Source organism: Dermacentor silvarum, chromosome 8, assembly GCF_013339745.2.
Source record: "Dermacentor silvarum isolate Dsil-2018 chromosome 8, BIME_Dsil_1.4, whole genome shotgun sequence".
Classification (NCBI taxonomy): Eukaryota; Metazoa; Arthropoda; class Arachnida; order Ixodida; family Ixodidae; genus Dermacentor; species Dermacentor silvarum.
Window position 1 is genome coordinate 121483460 of NC_051161.1, and position 23285 is coordinate 121506744.

At 47.3% G+C, this 23285-nt stretch overlaps 1 protein-coding gene across 1 annotated transcript in view; it reads left to right on the top strand.

Annotated features, from left to right (window-relative positions):
* Positions 1–22583, top strand: part of LOC119462383 (plexin-A4) — a 43271-nt gene extending 20688 nt beyond the window's left edge. The window contains exons 2-4 of the mRNA XM_049672959.1: positions 9920–10096; positions 18544–18672; positions 22332–22583. Of these exons, the coding sequence (XP_049528916.1) occupies positions 9920–10096; positions 18544–18672; positions 22332–22583 (558 nt within the window). The remainder of the gene's footprint in view (positions 1–9919; positions 10097–18543; positions 18673–22331) is intronic.
* Positions 22584–23285: the final 702 nt, after the last annotated feature.

A 23285-nucleotide genomic window follows, 5' to 3' on the forward strand; every position in this document is an offset into this window, starting at 1 on the left:
TTCCTGCTGCCATTTCGAGGATAACAAACGAAGCTTATAAGTATCATAGCTGCCCTATAATACTACGTTGACAATATTTTTCACAGACGCTGGGAATTATGGAAGTGTACACATTTTAGCTATCCATCTAGAAGTGGCGAATGTGACAGTGGCATTGTAGGGCATCTTCATAGCGATAGTATTTCGTATAATTTACTGATGCATGCATCGACATTGCATCCTTGGCATCATGCTCAAGCCGCTATGTGTGAAATGATCCGCTATAAACGCGAAGCCGGTGTGCGTAATAGCTAGATCATTGGGTTGCACTGTGCCTGTCCTCCGTATACGTGTCCCGTCTTAATCTGCGTTTTACGCGCAGCTCGTTTTATATATAGTAGCCATGTCTATAGTCACTCCAATATAACAAAGCGGGGCGTTCTTACTGTGTGACATACTGCAGGGAACTGCCCTGTACGGGTTCAGTTTCTTTTAGATCGCACTGGAACACAATGTTGAATATTGGTGCGATTTTTGCAGTCCGTGCAAACTGTAGTTTGCCTTGCGCTGCAGAGGCAGTAGACATGAAACCAAACAATGTATAACCAGTTAGTTTCACTAGTGGTACCCCGTGTCATACAAGCTACGTGCTGAGCGTTTGCAGTCGTGACGGTGGCTACAGGAAGTTCTCGCTTGCTAACTCCATCCTCCCGGCGCACTTTGGCCTTCAATTTTTGTAGGGGTATTTGCTTTCTTTTTAACTGCTTGCAGACTCGCGTCACGGCTTCCTTCCGGTAGATGCTCCTGGCGGCCGAGTTAGGCACAACGTATACTGGAAGCAGTGACAGCCCTGAAAGGACCTTTTCCTGACGCGTTTCATGCTTGGCTTTTTTCACGTCATCTGAGTGCTGTTTGTTGTTTTGTTCCGCCCTAGGTCATGTTTGTTCTTTGTTTCAAGATTCCTGGCGTGCTTCTGTCGCTTCTGCCTTCCCGAAACGCTGGTTTCCTGTCGCGTGTTAGTGCACCTTAGGTGAGTCGCGACTGCCTTACGATGCCTGCATCGATCGCTACGCAATGAATGTTGGTTCATAGAATGCCTGGAATGTGAGTACCCCGCCGTCCTGAATCTGAGCATTTTACGTTCAATTTTTTCTTTAAAGCATAGGCAAATTTTCTAATTATATCGCCTGGCGCACTTTTTACCACTTACGAGTATATCCGTATTACTCACTATCAAGCATACAGGGGGCGTTATATTTTGCATTTACCTTAAATACTAGGGCATCTTGTCCTGATTTAGAGGCTTTCCCCCGAACACAATCGTAAGGGTAATTACTAATGAGGCATATATTACCTTGAGAGGAATGATAATTCGAGACAATATTCGAAGGTACACAACATTAACTGTGCGTGCGTAGGTGTGCAGGCAAGGATGGTATATTTCCGAATAGGAAACTGGAAAACTATCAACTCTTGTTGCGATGCGGGATTGTTGGTACGTCGTCATAGAATTCTAGTGTAGCGTAAACAAGATGAGTACACGAGATGTGAACATGAACACACAGACACGGCGTTGTCAACAGTGCTCAAGTGCACTTCTCGTGTACTCGTCTTGTTAGCGCAACAAGCGGTGTTCCGAAATAACAAATCTGTGGCCTAGAGAAGTACTGTTCAACATGGTTGGTACCAGTACCAATCTAAAGGACCAGTACAGCACAGCCCGCCTTTGCAAATTTAAGTTTTAACTATAGGCATGTGCGAATATACAAATAATTGGAATTGCACAAAATTCACTATTGTAATAGTCCACCGGTTATCCTGTTCGGAGCATTAAGAACCGACCTAAACGCCAAATGGTCCCTCTAAATATTACCTAGAATGCCAGGCACTCGCCTTAGGTTTCAATCCCTACTCTGACTTTCCTGTTATTTAGTCACGTCGCTGATTATCCGTTCCATGGCTTTTTGCTTATTCATTACCTGGCTGTTAAGTTTCTTATACTTCAAGCTACCACCAAGCATGTTAATTAATGCATGTTCTATACACTTCTTTTCATGCAGTTTGTTCTGCTGCCAGTAATGATGGTCATTGTTTGGGTGAGGTTGTGAATCATTATGCACATGGTAAAAACTACTCTTATGGTGGGCACCGCAAGCAAGGAATGTAAAATACAGATACGGCACTGGCTCTCCACTGAAGCTAGTGAATAAACACAAAGGCATGTAATCTTGGAAGACGCTTAAGCTTCGCATGTAAGAGTGGAACGCGACAGCATTCAAAGATCCCTGACTGCTTCTCGCGCTTCCCGGAAACTGCAGCTAACGTAGCCGTAATGTTTACCAGGAAACGCTGGTGGCGAACGCTATGCCCGAAAGCGAGCTTTCTGGTAAAAACGCGGCCTCTTGCGTGGGCCGACCCCGGAGGTGGTGCACAGCCGCGCCGAAAAAACTGCGCCAATTTCAGGTTTCTGTTATCGTTTCGACCTTTTAATGTTTCATTCTGAGAAGATTTACCATAACAGGCATGCGCTGTCGGTGTTTTGCTTTATGACATTTGTTTGCGGCCTGTCATTCTCAGACTTCCGAGGAATAACTTTTACAAGAATATAAGGCGAGGCATGAGCAACTTTATAGTGATAGAATGGGTATGTCAATATAGCCGCAGACACCGCGCAAGGCGTGGCATATACATATACCTAAATATATACGGAAATGTTCGCTCACGGACAACAACGCCGACACCAACGCCGGATTTTCTGTGACACGGGGCCCTTAATGATGTCGCGTTAAAATCTCACAGACATTACAGTAGCGTCACGCAAAGGAAAACAACAGCGAAATCACTTCACTTTTGTAAACGCACACACACACGTGTGAGCACGTACCTCGTGCGTGATCATCGTGCTGCACTCTCACAACTCTTCATTGCAGTTATCATACTCATCGAAGCAAGGAAAACATTCCTTTAAAGAATGATGACCAAATTTATAGAAAGTAAATTGTGAATGTCTATGCTGTGCGTTGAGCCTACGGAATTAAACACGCATAAAAAAATTGTTTTCGTCTTAGAGCATTCAGCAATCTAAAAATTATAAAACACGGATTTGGTGAGGGCTCTACTGGCTGAGTAGAGTGCCATATTTCGAGATTAGGCCGAATGAGAAATTTCCATTTCTCGGTTTAGATGAAACTAGGATTGTGGTCATGAGCGAGACTCCGCCTTGGGTAACTTGAAATGGGGCAACGCGGCGCGCTGAGTGTATTTTCCTTTGATTTGTTTTCAGAAGTGGCCAAGCCCTTGGGAAATTTCTTTCTTCAGCTTCTGACGTTCCCTGGATTAGTCAGACGCTTGATGATCAGAGACCGACCACCCCAGCTGAGCATCACGGCGCAGAGTGCTATGCCGCCTTACTTACATTTACGCTGTCCTGTGCTGCCGCGTGTGTCGTGTGAAATGCGAGCCTTGTTAGTTTTAGCGTGTTTAGTGATATCGACCGCTCGTGTGCCACTGCAAGAGTTTTCCTCTTCCAAAGGGCCACTGCAGAATGTCATACACCTGAGACTGCCGGGAGCCGAGGACATTATCGTAGTGGGTGGACGCAACGCACTCTACAAACTTTCAGCGGAAAACGTATCCCTCCTGGCTACTTACGTCACAGGTCCCGAAGATGACAGTCTACTGTGCCGTCCTTCTCCTTACTACTGCAATCACACGAGACCCAGAGTTGACAACGACAATCAGATTCTCCTGCAGTTACCCTCTCCACACGTGCTTGCGTGCGGAACAATTTCTCAAGGTATGTGCGCCGTCCATCGTCCCCTGGAGGGCCTTACCGTCGCCGAAAATATGTACGTGGGAAGTACGATCAACTACGTCGCTTCAAGGGTCAGCACTGTCGCTTTCTTCGGCACCGGCGACAACAGAAACGTCCTGTTTGTGGCGTCGACCTACGACGGTAGGCCTCCGGAGTTCCACCCGTACGCAGTGTCCGCCAGAGTGCTCGACGAGGGAAACGTCTTCAGGATGCGTTCTTCGGCGGCACGAGGCTCTTCATTCGTGAACGTAATTGGCAGGTATAAGCGGAAACACAAGATCCGCTACTTGCACGGTTTCAGCCACAAAGGTTTCGCATACTTCGTGGCTGTACAGAAAGGCCTGCAGTCTCCCATGGCCCCCGAAACGCGACTGGCACGCGTCTGCGAGAATGACACGTCGTTCCGCACGTACACCGAGATTTTGATAACGTGCGGAAGTGGAAACCATCAGTACACCAATGCTTCCAGCGCGGCCTATGGACCATATACGGCGGACGATGGTAGCAGTGACAAAGTTCTCCTCGTGGCTTTCGCACTGCACGACGAGAATGGGACGAAAAACTCGCGCTCCAAGTTCGCAGTGTGCCTCTTCCACATGGATCGCGTCGAAGGAGAGTTCCGCGATACGATTAACAACTGCAACGATGGAAAGCAAGAGGCAGCGCGGTGGTCACGTCTCTTCAACAACGGGGACGAGCTTACATGCCAAGTTTACGTAAGTAGGCTTAACGCGCTGCACGCAGGAAGTTATTTCTTGCCATGCTTCTTCGCCATTCCAATTAGAGGAAGCTAGCTACTGTGGCCTGGCGTTTTTAAAGTTGAGAAATGGGGCAGGAACTTCACGCTATGCCCTCCTCGCGCCACGTGTATTAACCTAAAAAAAGAAATATCAGAACCTATCGAAATGCTGTATGGGACCTCGTTATACAAGCAAAACGTGATTGAAAAAAAAAAACTATTTCAATTGATTTCTAACGGCTAGTTAGATCAAATATTGCACCTAGAACTTGAAAAGGGTGCATACTTAGGCCGACAGGTTGTGAGTGTGATTGCCAGGCAGCGCGCTAAATTATAATTCTTGCTGTAGACCAGTTTCAGCGTTGATGTTTCTTGTAGTAGTGCAAACGTCTAATTTAATATATATACCGAGCTCTTGCAGAGCGGAAGAAAACGCAAGATGTTTTCTAATGCAGTGCTCTTTTATCACTTCATTAAGGTTCGTAAAACACTGAATGTTTGTTTTATTTAACAAATGAGCGCACAGTGTCCGGCGCCAGTGAACCCCATTCTGAGTCTGGAAGTTTTTACTCAGTTCACTTCATCTAATCCACTGCTGACCTTGACTGTTTTCGATATTTCCCGTGGCACCACTTCTGTTGCTCTAATGGCGCATCACCTATATGCTCTACACATTACATGACCTAACAAATTCCATTGCTTCATCTTAAGAGGAAGCTTTAGCTCGGCGTAGAAATAGCGTTTATCGGCAACCACTGCGCCGAATTTGATTATGATTTATGGATTTAAAGAACAAATAACATCTGGTGACTGTATGCAGCGAATGTATTTCTTTTTACATTTTCGGTAAAAATTAAAGAAAAACAAACTTAAAAAAATATCAGGGTCACTGCTCAATAACTCAGCAATAAAAAACGAAATCACAATTCTGTCAAGGCCACCTAATAATAAATCTAAAGCAGACAAACTCTGTTAATTCTACATCTCCGTTACATAAAGCACTAATTAGTGAGTGGGACTTTTGTAAAATCCTTGTAAGCCTTGCACAAGCTTCACGTCAAAATATTATATCATATTTATGCACGTTAGACGGTATAACGTATACCGTTTACAAAACTGCGGTATTTATTTTTTGTGCAGATTTACGGACTTGTAAACTTCACGCTTATACTTTTCTTTAAGATTACCGATTTTCGGCATTGTTTTGCATTGCGCTTAAGTTGAAATTCTGCTTCTTACAATACAAAACAAATTCTGATTCTTACAGTACTAAAAGTTCATCTTTTCTCTCAGAAACTACAAATTTCATTCAAAACGATTCCTCGGTTGTCTTATAAAAGCATTTTTCTGTTTTACACGTATTTGACTTGGCGGAATCGGAGTTGATTGTCGAGCTAAAGATTTCTCTTATTCTCAACTAGAATATCGTCGTTGTCCTTTAGCATCCTGTACTTGTGTCTGAACTAATCCGATATGCCTTCCTCATATCTATCCAAGCAACGCCTATCATTTTCCTACAGTACTCGTCGCGCGATCCGCCACTCCAATTGAAATTTATAGTGTGGTGGTAAAGCGGACGCGATATTGTTAAAGCGGTGAATTTCGAAAACTGGGCTCCGCAAGCAAGGGCCAATATGGAAGCGAGTACACAGGAGAAGGGCGCGTCATCGACTTCAGATCCATGGCCGTTATCTTCATCGAATGTCATGTACGAGTGTGAAACCCAGCGGGAGAAGGGCCGTATACCGGGGCGTTGAAGAGCAGCAACAGAAGGGTGGTAAAACTTGAATCTAGAAATGTAGACGACGTGCACAGGTGAACGGGGTAGATGACTCAGTGGGACTGGTGGTGAGGTCAGTAACTTCTCGAAACACACAGTATGGATGCGTGTTACGAGAAATCTTTTCAGAAAGCCCCAGGCGATGGGACTGGACCGAAGAAGCACGGGGGAACTCCGGACGAAGGTGGTACGTTGCGGTGCCCGTGTTCGTAAAGGCCCTTGAGGTTGTATTGTAAAGCCACAAACCTACAAGGGCAAGCAGTCCAGCGCGGGCAGCCGGAAAACGACGTCGCGTGCGGGCGCTGATGCTGCACGGAATGTATACCTCAGTTAAGTTGGCTGGTGTCCGAACCAAAAGTAAAAGTGGGAGTGTCTGGAAGTATTAATACGATTAGCATTTTCAGTATTCGTCACGCACTTTCCGGTATCTACCTATCTGCCTGCCTGTCTCTCTGCACGTCTACCTGCGTCTCTTACCGTTTTCCCGCCAACTTGGGATATTGAGTGGTCCACGATCTGATGGGTAGAGCACTTGGCTGTTGGGATGATGGAACGCAATTCGAAACCAACCGTCGGACCAATTTGGGTCGCTGGCTATGAGACACCATGGGAACATGCCGCTCTTCAATGAACCCATTTGACGCCAACTTGGGTTCCCGTGTAAATCTCACGGGGTATGTGCTGCTATTCAGCGACAAATATTATGTAAAATTACGGCCGCGCTGAGCAGAATCGACCCCACGTCATATTTAATCTTTAATCTTGCACTCCCGCTAGATGGCGTTGCGTGTCCAGAAGAAAATGCGGGACAGCGGAGTCCGATTGCATATATACCTCTGCGGTGGCTATACGCTCATTAGCTATATCACTTGAATGTTAACTGCATTATCGTCGACATTCATCATTAGATAGGTTCTGCCGGGGTGTTCTAGTTTTTTCCCCTGAGAAAATGAAATGTGAGTATAACGTATATCAACACAATAACCCAATCCGGGTGCATGGTCAGCCACATTGGCTTGAAACCGGGCCCTAACTGCCAGATTGGCTGTTAGGGCCCGGTTTCAAGCGCTTGGTGAACCCGTTGGTTTAGGCACCGTGCACTAAAGTTACGGGCGAAAGAAGTCCGCGATGTTACTGGTCGAAGGCGCTGGTATTATTTCGTAGCGCGCTGCGTAATCGGTCACCCATTTGTTTCCGAAATGTGTTGCAAAAAGAGCGAGGAGGTCGAAAAAGGAACGGAAGACGGGCTTAAGTGTGACGTCAGTGGCTTGAAGATACCCGGCACGGAGGGCCTCCAATAAAGATGTTACGTGGAAGTAAAGTAGTCGGGAAACTATTTCTACTGCATATTTGTGGATTTGGGCTCAGCAACCACTAGTCAAGATGAAGATGGAGGTCTCTGTGACGCAGTGGCACATACCGACTCTGATTAATTCGTCATTAAACGAGTACCTCAAAATAAAATAAACAATGAATGTAACAAAAGTCAAAGAAAAGTTGAGAAAAAGGGGGTAATAATAAAAATAGGTTGGAGAGATCAATTTATTGAAAATAAGAAAAAAAGGAAGTGGTCAAGATGGAGACCACCTCAGACGGACAGAGGAGCGTCTTCGCCTTCATTTCAGAGGAGCTACTTTCGACGAGTCTGACGTACCAATGGCAATGTACAGCGAACACCAACACGCGAAAGATAATCACTTGGCCTGTGTTAAAATGATGATTCCTTGAGTAACTCCCTGCTCACTCTATCGCTGGGATAACATAGCAATTTTATTCCTATTCTATTCCTTTTTGCACTTCGTCAGTGCCTCAAGCGGCGCTTCGCCCTCTTTATCAGCGTGATCTGGCCGTCGTTAACGGTGAATGATAAGAAAGGAATGGAAGCGAAATCAGTATTTTGCATTTCTCGAGCTCAGTTCAAACGTACGGTACGAGTGATACGAACGTTGAACGAAATTTCTCATTCGTTATTTTATTGTGGCCAGGCTGTTAAACAGAACCCCATCAGAAAAACGTACCCTGAACCCGAATTCTAGCCAGAACTGAATCTGAACCCTAAATGATATTCTTAGAACGTGTGTGAGCCCAAACCGAACCTGAGCCGAAAACAAGATAATAGTTACAGGTTCGGCACGAAACGGTTCAAGCAATGATTGCTAAATTAGCGATTCTTCGAAGTAATTAGTTTTCAGTTGGCGTACCCCTGAGAACACCTTTACGGCTCACGAGTTGCATTATGAGGCGAAAATCGTCATATACGGCAGCTATGTGCTAATAACTATACGGCCGCCTCGGTAGAGACGCTTGCACTCCTGAACTCGACCATGCCAGTTGTGTTCTGCGGCGGAAACGTTGTTTCAGGGGCACCGCAGAAAACCACCGTTTCTACTGAAGCTGCCCCTTCGGCCGTTAGGCCAGCTCACTATTATCCCTGGCAAATAGCAAAGCGCACACGCCAGTACACACAGAGAGAAAAAAAAATGCGACCACGAGAATGGAAAATAGGAAAACCAACTAGGTCATCAGCCGCGCTTTTTGTAACAGCAGCATTGCGGACGCTATTGGATGTCGTCATCTACTCGGTGAGCGGTGACAACGGCTGTAAACGGCACAGTAAACTTGCTTTTGTTGCGCGTTATGATTCGCCGCACGTTTGGCGTCACCAAGCTTTCGTATTGAAAAGTTAGATGCAGTCGTGCTTCTACACAGTTTCACTTGGAAGAATTCTTCTAGCATGTCTGTGCTCTGAGGTATCCAACTCCAAATTTTAATTGTCCTTCGCATGATTATGCATGCAAGAGAGCGAGGATCGGGGCAGGCTCCTCCCTGATGTGACGCGGCTGTTGCGTGCGGTGTTTAGTCTGGCAACAGGGCGGGGCATAGGGATGAGGACGGTTTACCCGTCTTCGCGTGCCTCCGAGTGCCTAATTAAAAAAAACATAAAGCTTAATTTTAAAAGCCCGGTATACTCGTATAAAGTTGACACCAATTGCTGTTCCGTGTAAAACGAAACGTAGGCCATCACCAAGTGCTAAATGAATGTTAAGTTCGGAGCGAATCATCGTACAAATAAAATGCTCCATGCTGAATTTGGAGGCATTCTTCTTACGCAAAATGCATGGAGAGGCACGGCGCACCTCTGCTTTGCAAACGCAGTAACCCTTGCAACTCGTTATAGGTTCCATATCCAAGTAGTAAATTTCCGCGATTCATGCATTTTCGAAAAAGACACAGCACTTTAGGTGCGACAGCAGAAAGCAGTCAAAACATCCTTCAGGAAGTACGGCTGGCGCACCCGATACACCGAGCATGCACGAAGCGAACGAGCGCGCGCGGCAGTCGAGCGAGCCGGAGCGAGCGGCGTCCTGGCCGTGACGTCACTCGCGAGAGGGCGCCACTCCAACTTCTAACCGCAAATAGTTGTGGTATAAGGACTTTCGTTAAAGTTTGGCATCCATCCATCTTCGGTACGAAAATAAGGAAGAACATCTGAAAAAGAACTCTGTTCGCGCAACGAAACGCAAACGCTTTCCTGTAAAGATGTGTACCACATCGCAAGTTCACCATTGCATGGTCCGGGAACGCTTTGTCGGATTCCTTCTTTCAGAAACCACGTAGCGACGATATGTGCTTACCGGGCATCAACAACTACATTGAAGGCGTTGCTCCACTGCTGGGTACATCGATGGTCACCCTCCGAAGCGCAGTAACGTCGCTGACCGTGACACAGCAGAATCAAGCTATTGTTGCATGGGTTGGGGACCAAAAAGGAAATCTGCACAAGGTAAGTGCAGACATCGAAAGTGAGTTGTTACACTTTTTATATTACTAATAACCAATGAATAAACAAGAAAAGAAGAGGGAGCCAAGGGAACATTTCTTGATTATTTTCTGCATTCCAATTTTACCCACACTTTATTTCCCCGATGCTTTACTTGGCTTCATTGTCTGTTGGCTTTATGTGGTCATAAGAACCAATGACACGTTTACAGTTTCTTGTATTGCTTTTTTTTTTCGTCTAATAACAGGTCATATCAGTTTGCCCTTTCAAATAGTGAGTTGCTACCTCCATCTTTCAGAAAAGCAGTTGTAACCAGTGGCATAATTTTCAGAATATGAAATTGAGGGGAAAGCAATGCGTAATTGGATCTCTTTCGCTCTCGTCTGTCTGTCGGTCTCTCTCTCTCTCTGTGTACGTGTGTGCGTGCGTGTGTGCGTGCGTGTGTGCACATCATGGCATAAATGAAGCTTCACTAAAGTCTCACGTGCACGCGTATCTGCGCAATGTGTCCGGTACAACTTCGAAACTGCTTTGAATTGGCAACACCAAGCACAAAAATTCGCAGTTTCGCCCAAAAGACGAAGCATTGATTTCGATAGAAAAATATTAGACAGCTACACTGCTGTAAACATTCGCTTACTAAATTAACAAGCCCGGTGTTACGCGCGTACAGGAAAGCATGAACCCACTGTTCTCGATGACCGCGGATACTCGCTGTCACAATGCTGGCGTCATGAACAGGGGCAGCAGCCGCGAGCGAATTCCCCTTCCTGCTGCCCATCGTTCCAACACGAACCATGCGCGCGAAAACAGGGCACACACGAAGCCACAGGCTGTCTCGGATAGGCTATCCTTCGAACCCACCGCAGCAAATCTCCAAGATACGACACGCGCGACGACGCTATGCATAGCCTCGGCCGGAGTAGAAGCGGAGAGACACGCTACCCTGCCACTATATCCACACCTCTTCCCACTCTTTTCCCGGCGCGCACCCTCCCCGCCTTCCTTAACTGTGCGAGCGAGAAGACACCGCCGCACCAAGCCACCATTTTTCTCGCAACCCCAACACACCGGTTTGCCGCCAGTGCGACATGCAGAACCCACTCCCCACTCATGTCGGTGAGCCGAAATGCGGACTCTGCGGTGGTCAGCACGAAACCGGCACCAAGGAATGCCCCAAGAGACTGAAACCAGCAAGGATGCTTCAGCCGCCACCCGCCCGCAACAACGCAGAGAAGAGGCCGTCTCGATTGGACGGCCTCCCCAAGATCTACAATAATCGCTGGTTCTACTCCGAGGACAGTGACTCAGCGAGCCGCAGCCAGTCCAGGAGCCGGTCTGGGTCCGGAACCCGAGCCCGGCAACAACAGGCACAACCACCACAAATTCGGACACCGCCCACACCGATGCCGAGGAAGAAGAAGCAGCAGCAACCCGCCCAAGACACAACGAAGCAGGTGAGCTGGGAAGGCAAGGGCAAGGACTCCCCTGCTCCTCAAACAGACCCCCGAATCCCTAAATTACAAGCTATTATAAAAGCGCAAAATGCTAAGATAGCAGAACAAGACGCGAAGCTCACAGCGCTTATGGCCAAACTTGAACAAGTAATTAAACACAACACCGCGCCGCCACCAGCCACACCCCCACAGCAACCCAATGAAGTAGTGACACACCAAACGCTACAGCGAACACTACAGGACATGGAGAAGACACTAGTCAGCTCTCTCACCGAAAATGTCACCTAACTATTCAGCGTGCTTCAAGCCAAAATCGAGAACATAACTGCCAACCTCGCGCAGGTAACTGCTACACAGAACCAACACTCCACCTTCATACAGGCGCTTCAGACTCAACGCCGAAAACGCGCCTCGTCATGCGAACTAGGCCCCTCTCACAATCACAGCCGTGCCAGTTCCATCGGGAGCGATTCAAGCCCGCCAGCCCACCTAGTCCCCCAATATGGCCCCAAACCATAAGCCAAACACTACTGAACACATCGAAGTATGGCAATGGAACTGCAGAGGTTTCAGAAGAAAACAGGGTCTCCTGAAGCAACACCTCTGCACCACCCCCGCAAGACCTGACATTATCTGCCTGCAAGAGATAGGAGCCGACAGAACCCCTACGCTAGCCGGCTACTACACGATCCACCAACCCCACATGGCGAAGGTTGCAATCCTCGTCGCAAAAGACATCACTGTTATCGAGCACTCGTTGTCAGAACCGGAGGTTGAGCGCTTAACCATAGAGATTGTGCCCAACAAACGGGGCCGAAAGAGCACGTTCGTGGTTAACACGTACAAGCCACCAAGGCCGGCGAAGGCCGATTTCACCAACCTCCTTTCCGAAGCCAGTCGACTGGCGCAATCAAACCAGCTTATTGTAGTCGGGGGCTACTTTTCCCCTCAGCGGGACTGGGGGTATCAGTCAAACTCAGCAAGAGGAGTGACAGTCGCGCGAGCAATAGAAGCCCTACGAATGGAACTCCTTACCGACCCTCTATATCCGGCCTGGGAAGGCAACAGTGTCACCCGTGACTCCTGCCCCAACCTCACCCTGATCAAGAACGTCGCCGAAGCCACGTGGACGAACCTAGGAGAAACCCTGGGCAGCGACCACTGTATACTCAGCACGTCCATGTCATCTAGCAAAATTAGAAGACATCTGGGTGCCGCCCATATCACCGACTGGCCCAAATTCCGCAATGCACCCGTCCCGTCAGGTCCAATCCAGTCGATACACGTCTGGAGTGAAGACATCAGACAGGCATACAAGACGGCCACAGAAACAATACACTGCACACCGGAAGCCCCAGAGGTAGACCGCCACCTTCTCAAGCTATGGGAGAAGCGCAGCCGGCTCGTGGGAAGATGGAAAAGGCAACGGCTAAACAGATCCCTCCGCCTGCGGATTGCACAGCTCACAGAGGGCGCTCAGATATACGCCACCAACCTAGCACAGCAAAACTGGCAACAGTTTTGTGAGTCACTGCGGGGAACGCTGGGAACCTCCCGTACGTGGGCAATCCTGCGGAACCTCATCGACCCCTCTAAATCAAAATCTGAATCTACACGCACCCTGAAGCGTATTGCTCACCTCTTTCAGGGAGACAACGTAGCCCTACTTCTGGCTCTATGACACAAATACATCGGCACCAGCACCGCGCCACCCTGCTCTGCGACCTATCAGGGTGAGGAAAATCGGGCACTCGACGCTCCCATCTCCGAAGCCGAGGTGTACGCCGCAGTACGATCGTGCACCCGAAATACTACGGCTGGAGCGGACAAAATTAACAACGCCATGATCCGTAACCTGAGCAAGGCACAGATCAGGGACCTCACCAAGTACCTGAACGACTCGCTCTGGGAGAAGAATGAAATTCCCTCCGAGTGGAAACACTCGGAGATCATAGTAATCCCGAAACCGGGCAAGAAGCCGGCAGTGAAAGCTCTACGACCTATATCTCTCACATCGTGCCTGGGCAAGCTCTACGCGAGTCGTCCAGACGCGCCTTCAACACTACATAGAAGATAACGACCTTTTTCATCCATCCATGATTGGCTTCCGGTCGGGCCTGTCGACACAAGACGCCTTCCTTCTCCTGAAGGAGGAAGTACTCTCTAACATCCCGAGGGGTGGCGAACACCTCATTATGGCGCTGGATCTCAAAAGCGCGTTTGATAACGTGTCTCACGAGGCAATACTCTCCGAGCTCAGCAATCTCAACTGTGGCGAGCGCACCTTCCCATATGTCAAGACTTTTCTGTCCAACCGAGCGGCAACAATAGGAATGGGTGACACGAGATCGGACCCTCAAGACATGCCCAACAAGGGCACACCACAGGGATCGATCATCTCCCCGCTCCTGTTCAACGTCGCCATGATCGGCGTCGCAAGGGCTCTGCAGCAGGTTCCGAACATCGGATACACCCTGTATGTGGACGACATTACGATCTGGACAAACACCGGCTCTCTAGCCGAGAAGGAAGACACACTCCAAGCGGCAGCAATCTGCGTCGAAACAGAGGCCATTCGATGCGGACTCCACTGCTCCCCCGACAAACCCGAAGTGATCCGCATACAGGGACACCACTACAAATCGCCAGGCAACCTAAACATCCTCCTACACGCGGTCCCAATCCGGGAGGTACCACTCATCCGGATCCTGGGCCTCTGGCTGCAGAGCGACGGAAAGGCCAACCACGTGCACACTCCAACTGCTCAAGACTACAACACAGCAGATCTCTAAGATGATCCGCCGGGTGGCCAGAAACAGAAAAGGCATGCGGGAGGAGGACACGATCCGTTTGGTGCAGGCACTGGTCATCAGCCGCCTTTCCTACGGGCTCCCTTACCTCACCCTGCTCCGAGCAGACTTCAACAAAGCCAATGCGATGATACGCGTAGCCTACAAGAACGCCCTCGGTCTCCCACCGTACACATCCAACGTCAGCTTGGAAGCTTTGGGACTAAATAACACGTTCGAGGAAATTCAGGAGGCGGTCCTCCTCACCCAGAGAGAACGCCTCCTGTCCACAGCGACAGGCCGACACATCCTAAAGCGCATCGGCTACCCGGTGGACCTTGACGCCAGCCAGTCGACCACAAACATTCCGACATCGTACCGGGCCAGAGTACACGTGGGCCCGCTCCCAAAAAACATGTCTCAATCCCACAACGAAGGCAGAATAAACGCCCGAGTGGACTACCTCAAACGCACAGTGGGACGGAGCCCGAGGACGGTGTACGTGGACGCCGCCCTATATAAGGATACATCGAACGCAGCAGCAGCCGTGGTGGTGGACTCTTCTTACGAAAAAGTCTCCAGCATCTCCATCCCCGCACTGCACCGTCACAGAAGCGGAAGCTGCGGCGATCGTGCTGGCTGTTCAGTACGGGGACGCGACCAACCGAGAACTTCAACTAATAACCGACTCCCAAGCGGCCTGTCGGCTCCTTATTGCAGGCAGAATACCTCAAAAATTAGCTAGATTCACGACTTATACATTGGCTACAAATTCATCGCTCAAACATCAGATCACGTGGGCTCCGGGGCACTCGGGGCTGGAGGGTAACGAGGCCGCGGACAGGCTAGCTAGGTCACACAAACCGAGCGGCCACAATCCTCGATCCCACTACTACCCTCCCCGTAACCGCGGCTTACGGCGCGCGACTTCAACACCTGCGTAAACAACGTCAGCTTTACCCCCCACCACACAAGGGGCTAAACGCACAGGAAGCACGGGACTGGAGACAGCTCCAGACCAACACCTTCCCCAACTTACACAAATACAGCATTATCTTCTCAGAACACTACAAAGACGCATGCCCATGGTGCAACGAACGACCCACCGCCTACCACGTCACGTGGGGGTGTACAGGCCCCAAACCCCCAGACATACAAACACAACAACCGGAGGAGCAGTGGGAGGCCACTCTGTCCATCCCCGACCTAGCGATCCAGCGCGGACTGGTAATACAGGCGAGAGCGGCAGCCAAGGCCACTGGGGTCTTGAAATGAAGGCTCCACTCGATGTACATTTTCCTCCGTATTATTGCGATAGCAATTATATGGACACTTCAACCGCATTTCTGCCGTCGCCGTCGTCGTCGCCGTCGTCGTCGCCGTCGCCGTCGCCGTGAGGTTCCCTTATAGATAAAATCTCCGCCGCGCGCCGTATGCCCGAGCGGAAGCGTGCGGGGACGCGCGCTATCACGGAGAGCGAACGCACTCAATCTCCCACGCGCAAGCAAGGAAGCGGGAAGCCAGCGCCGGAGGGAGCGGAGGGGGGGGGGGGGCGCACTTCCTCTCTGCCAACAACCGCGCTTCGTCGCTCGCTCGCACCAGTCGCTTATCTCCACACGGCTCTGACCTTTATGCGCCGTGCATTCGCCGCTCAGTTCCAGTTGAAGCGATAGACCGCACGTACCTTCGCCCGTTGGTGCGGCGTATGCGCTTGCTGCCAGCGTTTTGACAGTCGTTGTCTGCAGTCATTCAGTGTGATCTATTCATGTTTGTTTGTGCGCGCTCACACCACGCTTGTTCAATCAGTTAGTAATAGTCGGGCCACATTTTCCAACGCACGCTACACATGCAATGCTGCCCGGGTCGGCAGTGCAGCGCTACAGGTGTGTCCCTTCGCACGCGCTGCCCACGGGAAGCGCTTCTCATCAACACCACCGTTTCACACGCGCCTTCTCGTGGTCATCGAGTCTCTCTTCATGTCGGTCTACTTACGCCGCAGCACACCTGCTTACTTAATCAGCTCATGTTTACTACAATTCATATTGCTACCAAAGCCGCTCACCTTACTTCGTATGACATTGCTGTGTTGCTATCGCATTCATTGCTTCGCCCTTAGGGCGAAACTGTGACATTTTTTATTTTCTCTCTGTGAATAAACGTCTTCTACTACTACTACTACTTCTCGGCTCGCCCTCACATGCTTTCCCTCTCACCTACAGCGTACGGCGTGCGGCCGCCATCTTATCGCACTTCGGCTTTATACGGAACCTCACGGCGACACCAACGACGACAGAAATTCGCCTGCAGTTTTCATATAATTGCTGCCGCAATCAAAAGTAACTCTCAGTGAGCAATGAAATCCAGGTGAGGTGCAATAAGTCAGTGCAGCACGCAGACTGGCGTGGACGTTGCCCCCCACCGCGTCTTTTGAGCTTCATTTTCTGTATGTATAGAAGTCATGTAGTGAGATCAGCAACTAAGTTTCTCCAAATTAACATAATTAAGAAACCTTCGTTGATAAAGAAGTAGAGCTTTTCAGAAGTCGGTCTGATTATAATTTTTCTTATACCTTAATGCAAATTTTACAAGAATGATCGCGGAAAAGTAATACAGTAGTAACGAGTTACATTTATTGTGTTATGTTTCCGAGACCTGGTATTGGACTTTTTGTGTCGGCGACGAGGTAGCTGCACACCATACATGCGCTTTTTGCGAGGCATTGTCAGGGTTACTTGTCTATCAATTTACTTGCATTAATTTATTCACTTGTCTATCGAATTTACATTTATTTTGGGAAAAGAATGTTTATGTCCATTACACGCAAGACATCCTGCAGGTTGCTGTATCGTACCTGTGATGTATTGCTTTCTGAAGTCGTGCAATGGAAATAATAAGGTTTCTGGATAATTAATGGTCTTAGGTAGACTAAACAAATTCACACAGTAACAAGAAATATCATTTGTAAACTTTGTTTTTTCTTCGAAGTGCGCTAAAACTTTCCGCTCCATCAGTGGGGCTTCTGGCCTATAAATATGTAATTATTTCTACATTAGACTACGCTTGTATAACCTGGGAACGGTACACTGAAAGTAACATAGATAAAAATAAACGAGTGCAAAAGTAAACTGCCCACTTTGTTGAATGTCGGATATGCCTGAATAACACTTTTATTCGACAGATTTAAACTTGAACTCATAGCGCAGTGAAGTCGAAAGTCCCAAATAAGTTTACTATGCTAATAAATAAAGACACTATAAAACTGACGTACCAATAATTATCTACTTTTCTTGCGAATACGCCACAACCTTAACGAAACGAGCTGAATATAACCCTTTTCCGAAGAAAGGAACAACTGTTTCAAATAGTCTTCTGTCCGCGAACGCTCGGTGAAAGGAATTGTCTAACAAACACTCGAGTAACACAACCTAAAATCGCATCACTTGTGTCGCATTTAGCGTGATGAATTCTCTTTTCCTTTTTCTGGAAGACATGAAAGTGTGCTTCGCTCGTGGTATTTTTTTTCTGTCACAATTTGTACTTACTTTCAATTGTCGTATGTGTTATTTATTCTAATCATGAGCTAAATGAGAACAATGTGAAAGCAGGAGCCAACATTTCGACAAGTGGGCTTTTTTTTTTCAAGGCGGAAAAAGGCGCCTTGAAGAAGACAAGTCCACTTGTCAGAACGTTTGCTCCTGTTTTCACCTTGTTCTCCTTTTGCTCATAGTGTTGAATTTCGATTTCCCGCCTTCCTCGTGTTTGCCCTAGTCTAACAATGTATTATCCACCCTGCTAAAATTCCTAATGCGAATTGCCGTATATAAAAAAAAGAATACACTTGTTCGCGTTACGACGACCGCAAACATACCATTATAATCCGCGAATACTTGAACAATGCAAAATAATGTGGGGGTACTGACATCATATCTTACTTGACGTTAACATTTGGTGGTTTGTTGTTGCCACTTTTATGTGGGCACTAAGCACAGTTATGTTCACAACTTCGTCGTCAGAAATGGTGAGGGCTTGCACAGTATCTGTGCTGGAAAAAAAATTATCTTTGTTTTTGATCGGAGGGCATTTTAAACAGTGATGATGTTAAAAGACGTTTGGTTACACACAGCACGATTTTTCACTGAAACAATTGTTCATTTGCTGCCCCAATTGAAAAGAGGACATTAAATGATCTACCCGTTTCTTTCAGTACGTGATTTCAGGAAAATTGATGAGGTTGACGCCACTTTGGACTTACCAAATCGCATCTGTTCCCATTGAGAGAGCCACAGCCGTGGATCACGATGGTTCTCATGGATATTTTCTTACAGGAAACAGTGTAAGAAGTTGCCTGTTGTATTATTTTCACACTCTTGCAGTGCATTCAACTGATAACTAATTATAGGTATTAAGTATGCCGAAGAAACGATACTTGCACTGATCCTAAATGAACTTGCTGGAACCTTCCCGCTATAAATTGATTGACATATGACCTAGCTGGCCAAAATAATATGAAATAGTTTTGTTGTTGTGAAAAAGCTTGAAGATTTACGTAATAATGAGGAAGTTGATAAATATGACATTAAGTTCAATGACTGCAGTACCGCGGTCATATGTGTCTATAACTACGACAGGTTGTATATTTATGAGCCGCTGCTCACCTCCTATACTAACGTGAGTCATATGTGGAAACTGCAAATAAAGATAAGAAACCTCGGCCTGTTTACTATGCATTATAGCCATTGTAATTCCTTACATGGGTCGGGTTTCGTATTACATGGTAACAGGCCAGACACATTGGCTTGGTAAATGTGATATTTTTTGTGCATACCTATTGGTAATAAGTACCGTACGCCATATTGCGGTAAGAAAAGTAGGCTAGGTCTTCTACAATGCAAGTGACGGCTTTTGTTGAATTGTGTAAAAACGTTGACAGGTAAACACCTACAAACATTTAACAGTAACCTTAAAAGCCGGACTGGTTCCTTCAAGCATTTCAACTCGCCAAACAATGCATGTTGTAAGAAAATGGTGATCATGAAAAAACACAGTAAAGAAAACATTTTGTCTGTTGTGTGAATGCTGCCGCCATTAAAGAGGAAGGCTTAATCTGTGGCCAACGTCGATTTATTTATTCAAATGCATGTGAAACCAACAAGTGGTCTCATTAAACAAGAGCTGAAATAATTTGATTGAAGCTTGTTTCATTTAACAGGAGAAGCTGTAGGAAAGCTCGGCCGACTGAAGGAAACTTGCTGCTAATTTAGGGCATTAAGAGTTTCGCAAAAATTTTCAGAACATGGCAAGCTTTGAGAAAAGAAAGCACAAAGTTTACCAATGCAAATCACCCGCCTTGGCGGCGTAGTAGATTTGGCATTGCGCTACTCAGCCCGAGTGCTCGGGATCAAATCCATGTCGTGGCGGCGGCATTTCTATGGGAGCGAAATGCACACACACACACACCACACCACACGCACACGCACACGCACACGCACACACACACACACACACACACACACACACACACACACACACACACACACACACACACACACACACACACACACACACACACACACACGACGGTGTACGGTGTATTGGGTGCTCGATAAAGAAGCCTATATGGTGATCAGTTCCGATCCGAGTTCCCCACTACGGCGTGCCTCATAATCAGATTGCGGTTCTGGCTCGTAAAACCCTAGAATTTTTTTTACTTCCAGAACTCTACACTAAAATCATCCATGTTTTTAAGTTTCACGTACCACAACAATGCTCTGATTATTAGGAACATTATATTAGAGGACTGTGAAATAATATTGACCACCTGGGGTTCTTTAACGTGCACCTTATACACGGTACACGAACGCTTTCGCATTCCGCCCCCATCGGAATGCGCACGATGGCGGGTATCGAACCCACGACATCACCCGCCGTGGTTGCTTAGTGACTATGGGGTTGGGCTGTTAAGCACGAGGTCGCGGGATCGAATCCCGGCCACGGCGCTCGCATTTCGATGGGGGAGGAATGCGAAAACACCCGTGTACTTAGATTTAAGTGCGCGTTAAAGAGCCCCAGGGGGTCGAAATTATTCCGGAGTCCCCCACTACGGCGTGCCTCATAATCGGATCGCGGTTTTGGCACGTAAAACCTCATAATTTATTTATTTTTAACCCACGATCTCGTGTTAAGCAGTGCAATGTCGTAGCCACTACGCTACCGCGGCAGGTAACTGCTCTGCAAACAGATCAAGCAGGCGTCTGAAGCAGGCAAATTTCTTATATGAGTTTGCACCTTGATTTATGACAATGATTAAGGCCGTTTTCCAAATGTGGTACTCAGACACTAGTGATCAATCGCGGAGCTGTCTATAGCAGATAAAGTTTTTTCGCTTTTGACATTCTTATAGGTGTAGTTTATAATATTGCACACCTGATAGCCGAGTTTTATGAAATTTGGAAAGCTGTCTTCCTAAAAAAATTGATGAGCAAAACCAGAATTTTCGTTGTGGTAAGTAGACATTAACTTACTTAACAGCGAAGCTGTTAAAAGATCCGCTCATTTGACTAGACACTACGCTCGCCCCGCCGGAGCCCCGTTTGGCGGGAGCCGAGCCTGGTAACAACCAAAGTACGCGGCTTACGTGCGCTTCGCAACGTCTTCTGGGATGCCATGCGGTAACAGATGTGAAGGAGGAGCTTGGGCGTGACGTCAGCGATCGTATAATGCTCGGTGTCGCCGCGCTATAGGGGCAGTTGTCATGTCGAGAGCGTGTGCTGTGCCTTTGCTTCGCCATGGGTAGACCTAAACGAACTCCGGAAGAAGAGGCCGCGTATAAAGAGCGGCAGCGAGCCGAACAGGCTGCTGCCAAGTGTTGTCTACAAGCGGAACAGCCAGAATATGCCGCTCGGCGAAGGGAATACATGCAAAATCACCGTGGATCGGTGCCCGGTCCGCATGTAACCTAGCAAAACCTAGCAAAACCTTCTGAAACTTTAAGCCTTGCGCGTCTTAGCGCAAGCTTTGCCGTTTTTCTTTTCAATGCAACGAACCGAATCAAAACTGCTGGAGTGCTTGGCCCCCCCCCCCCCAAAAAAAAATGTTTTTCCATGTTCTTTTATATAGATAGCTCCCTCTTACGATCACATGTCTTTATGTACGTATTTCATATTAATGTTGCTTTCCCGTAAACCAAGGCTATAGCTTGCTGAACAATGTTTTTACTCCAAGCAGAAACGTTTGGGTGTGTCTTGGTCACTTATCATATTTACCAAAAGTAAATTATTTTTCATAATCAGCCATCAATAATAATTTGCTCTTTTATAAAAACCGATGAAGTCTGGCTTACAAACAAGTTAGCCACTTAGTAAATAGTTAAACGCGTCATCCTACAAGACAAAGCACACGTTAACATGACTGATAGACAACGTTACATTGCAATTTCATTCAAATATGTAATATATTTGTTAAAATAAAACGGCTTTGCGCTGCTCTCCAAATCAGAGTGACACGTGGCGTTGGTTCTCGTTTGAAAAGTACGGCTCTTGCCATCGGCGCTACATTGCCACTTGCTCCTGGTTGCAATTTCCCAGAGCTATAGAACCCAAAATAAGCTTCCATAGGTAAACGCCGTGACTGATGGCATCTATGTAACTCATTGCGTGATGAATGTTTTGCGCAGGGCTTTAAAAATCAACAAACGGCCGAGCCTTGAGTCGCGTTATCAACGAGATAAATTTGTCTTCAACATGCGGGAAGATTTTCCCTTTATTGTCATTGCATTTCCCCCCGTTGTGTTCTTGAGCCCTAATTAGAGAGTGGCTTGTGCATGTGTAATATTCTAAACATTAAGTAGGCCTTCCTTGTACTTTTCATAGCAGTGCCTGCTTTCCTTCTCCCACGAACAGTCACATGAATGATAACGCAAGATGTGGAGAATTATGGCAGAGAGCAGTTTGCTAAGCATTGAAATAAGTTTTTTTATACGCCTCCCTTGCGCAGGTTATACGTTTTCCAATAGGGTCGTGCATCGTCTACAAGGCCTGCTCGGACTGCTTGCAGAAAACGGAAGACCCGCTACAGTGTGGCTGGTGCCATGACCGGTGTGCGCGCTCCAACGAGTGTCCCAAGGGAAAACAAGTAGTTTCGGATCGCTGTCCTATAATAGTAAATGATGTAAGTGGCAATCTTTATGCTCTATTGTGTTGCATCAAGCAGCACGGATACAACCATTTTAGTGCTTTAGAGCTCTGATGGTAAATACCAAGGCGAGAAAATTCGTTTGTACCGGTCCCCAGTACCACTACAGAACACGGTTCAAAGAGCATTCACTGTCATATACATATAGAGCCACATAGGAAGTGTAACTGCTGGTGCTAGTACGGTTTTCATATAAATGTGCATGGCGAATCAAGAAGCTCTTCTTGCGATGGTGCCATCTTCAGGATTAAGCCGGTAATATGAGCATAGTATGGAGCACGATTGCAAGCATGTGCCAGCAAGGTTGCATTAATATAGCGGTAGCATAGCATGCAATGATGTCTATGTATTAATATCTCCTTGCATGGATACATCGCTTATTGTGATGAGGTTCTTTCAATAAATTACTCGCTACTGAGGCACAGCCTCAGCGCATGAAATGACGAAGCCGTTTGTTACCACAACAAGTCATTCATTAAAGAAAATACCGCGAAAAGAAAAAACGAAAGTCAGCAAACTAATCACAAAAACAAAAGAGGATTAAGTCTAGAAAGAAAGAATAAAAGTCAGAAGGGGGCCTACAGTTTCATGGTTCGCACTGGAGCTGTGGGATGGGCTAGAAGCGGCGACAGAGGCGGTGCTCGAAGTGGAGTAGCCGTGACGAAACTAGAAGCAGTCGAAGAAAATCCTGGTCGCCCCCAAGCGAACACCAGGGATCTAACAATGCAGGAGGAAGTTCCGCAAGTTTCACTGTAA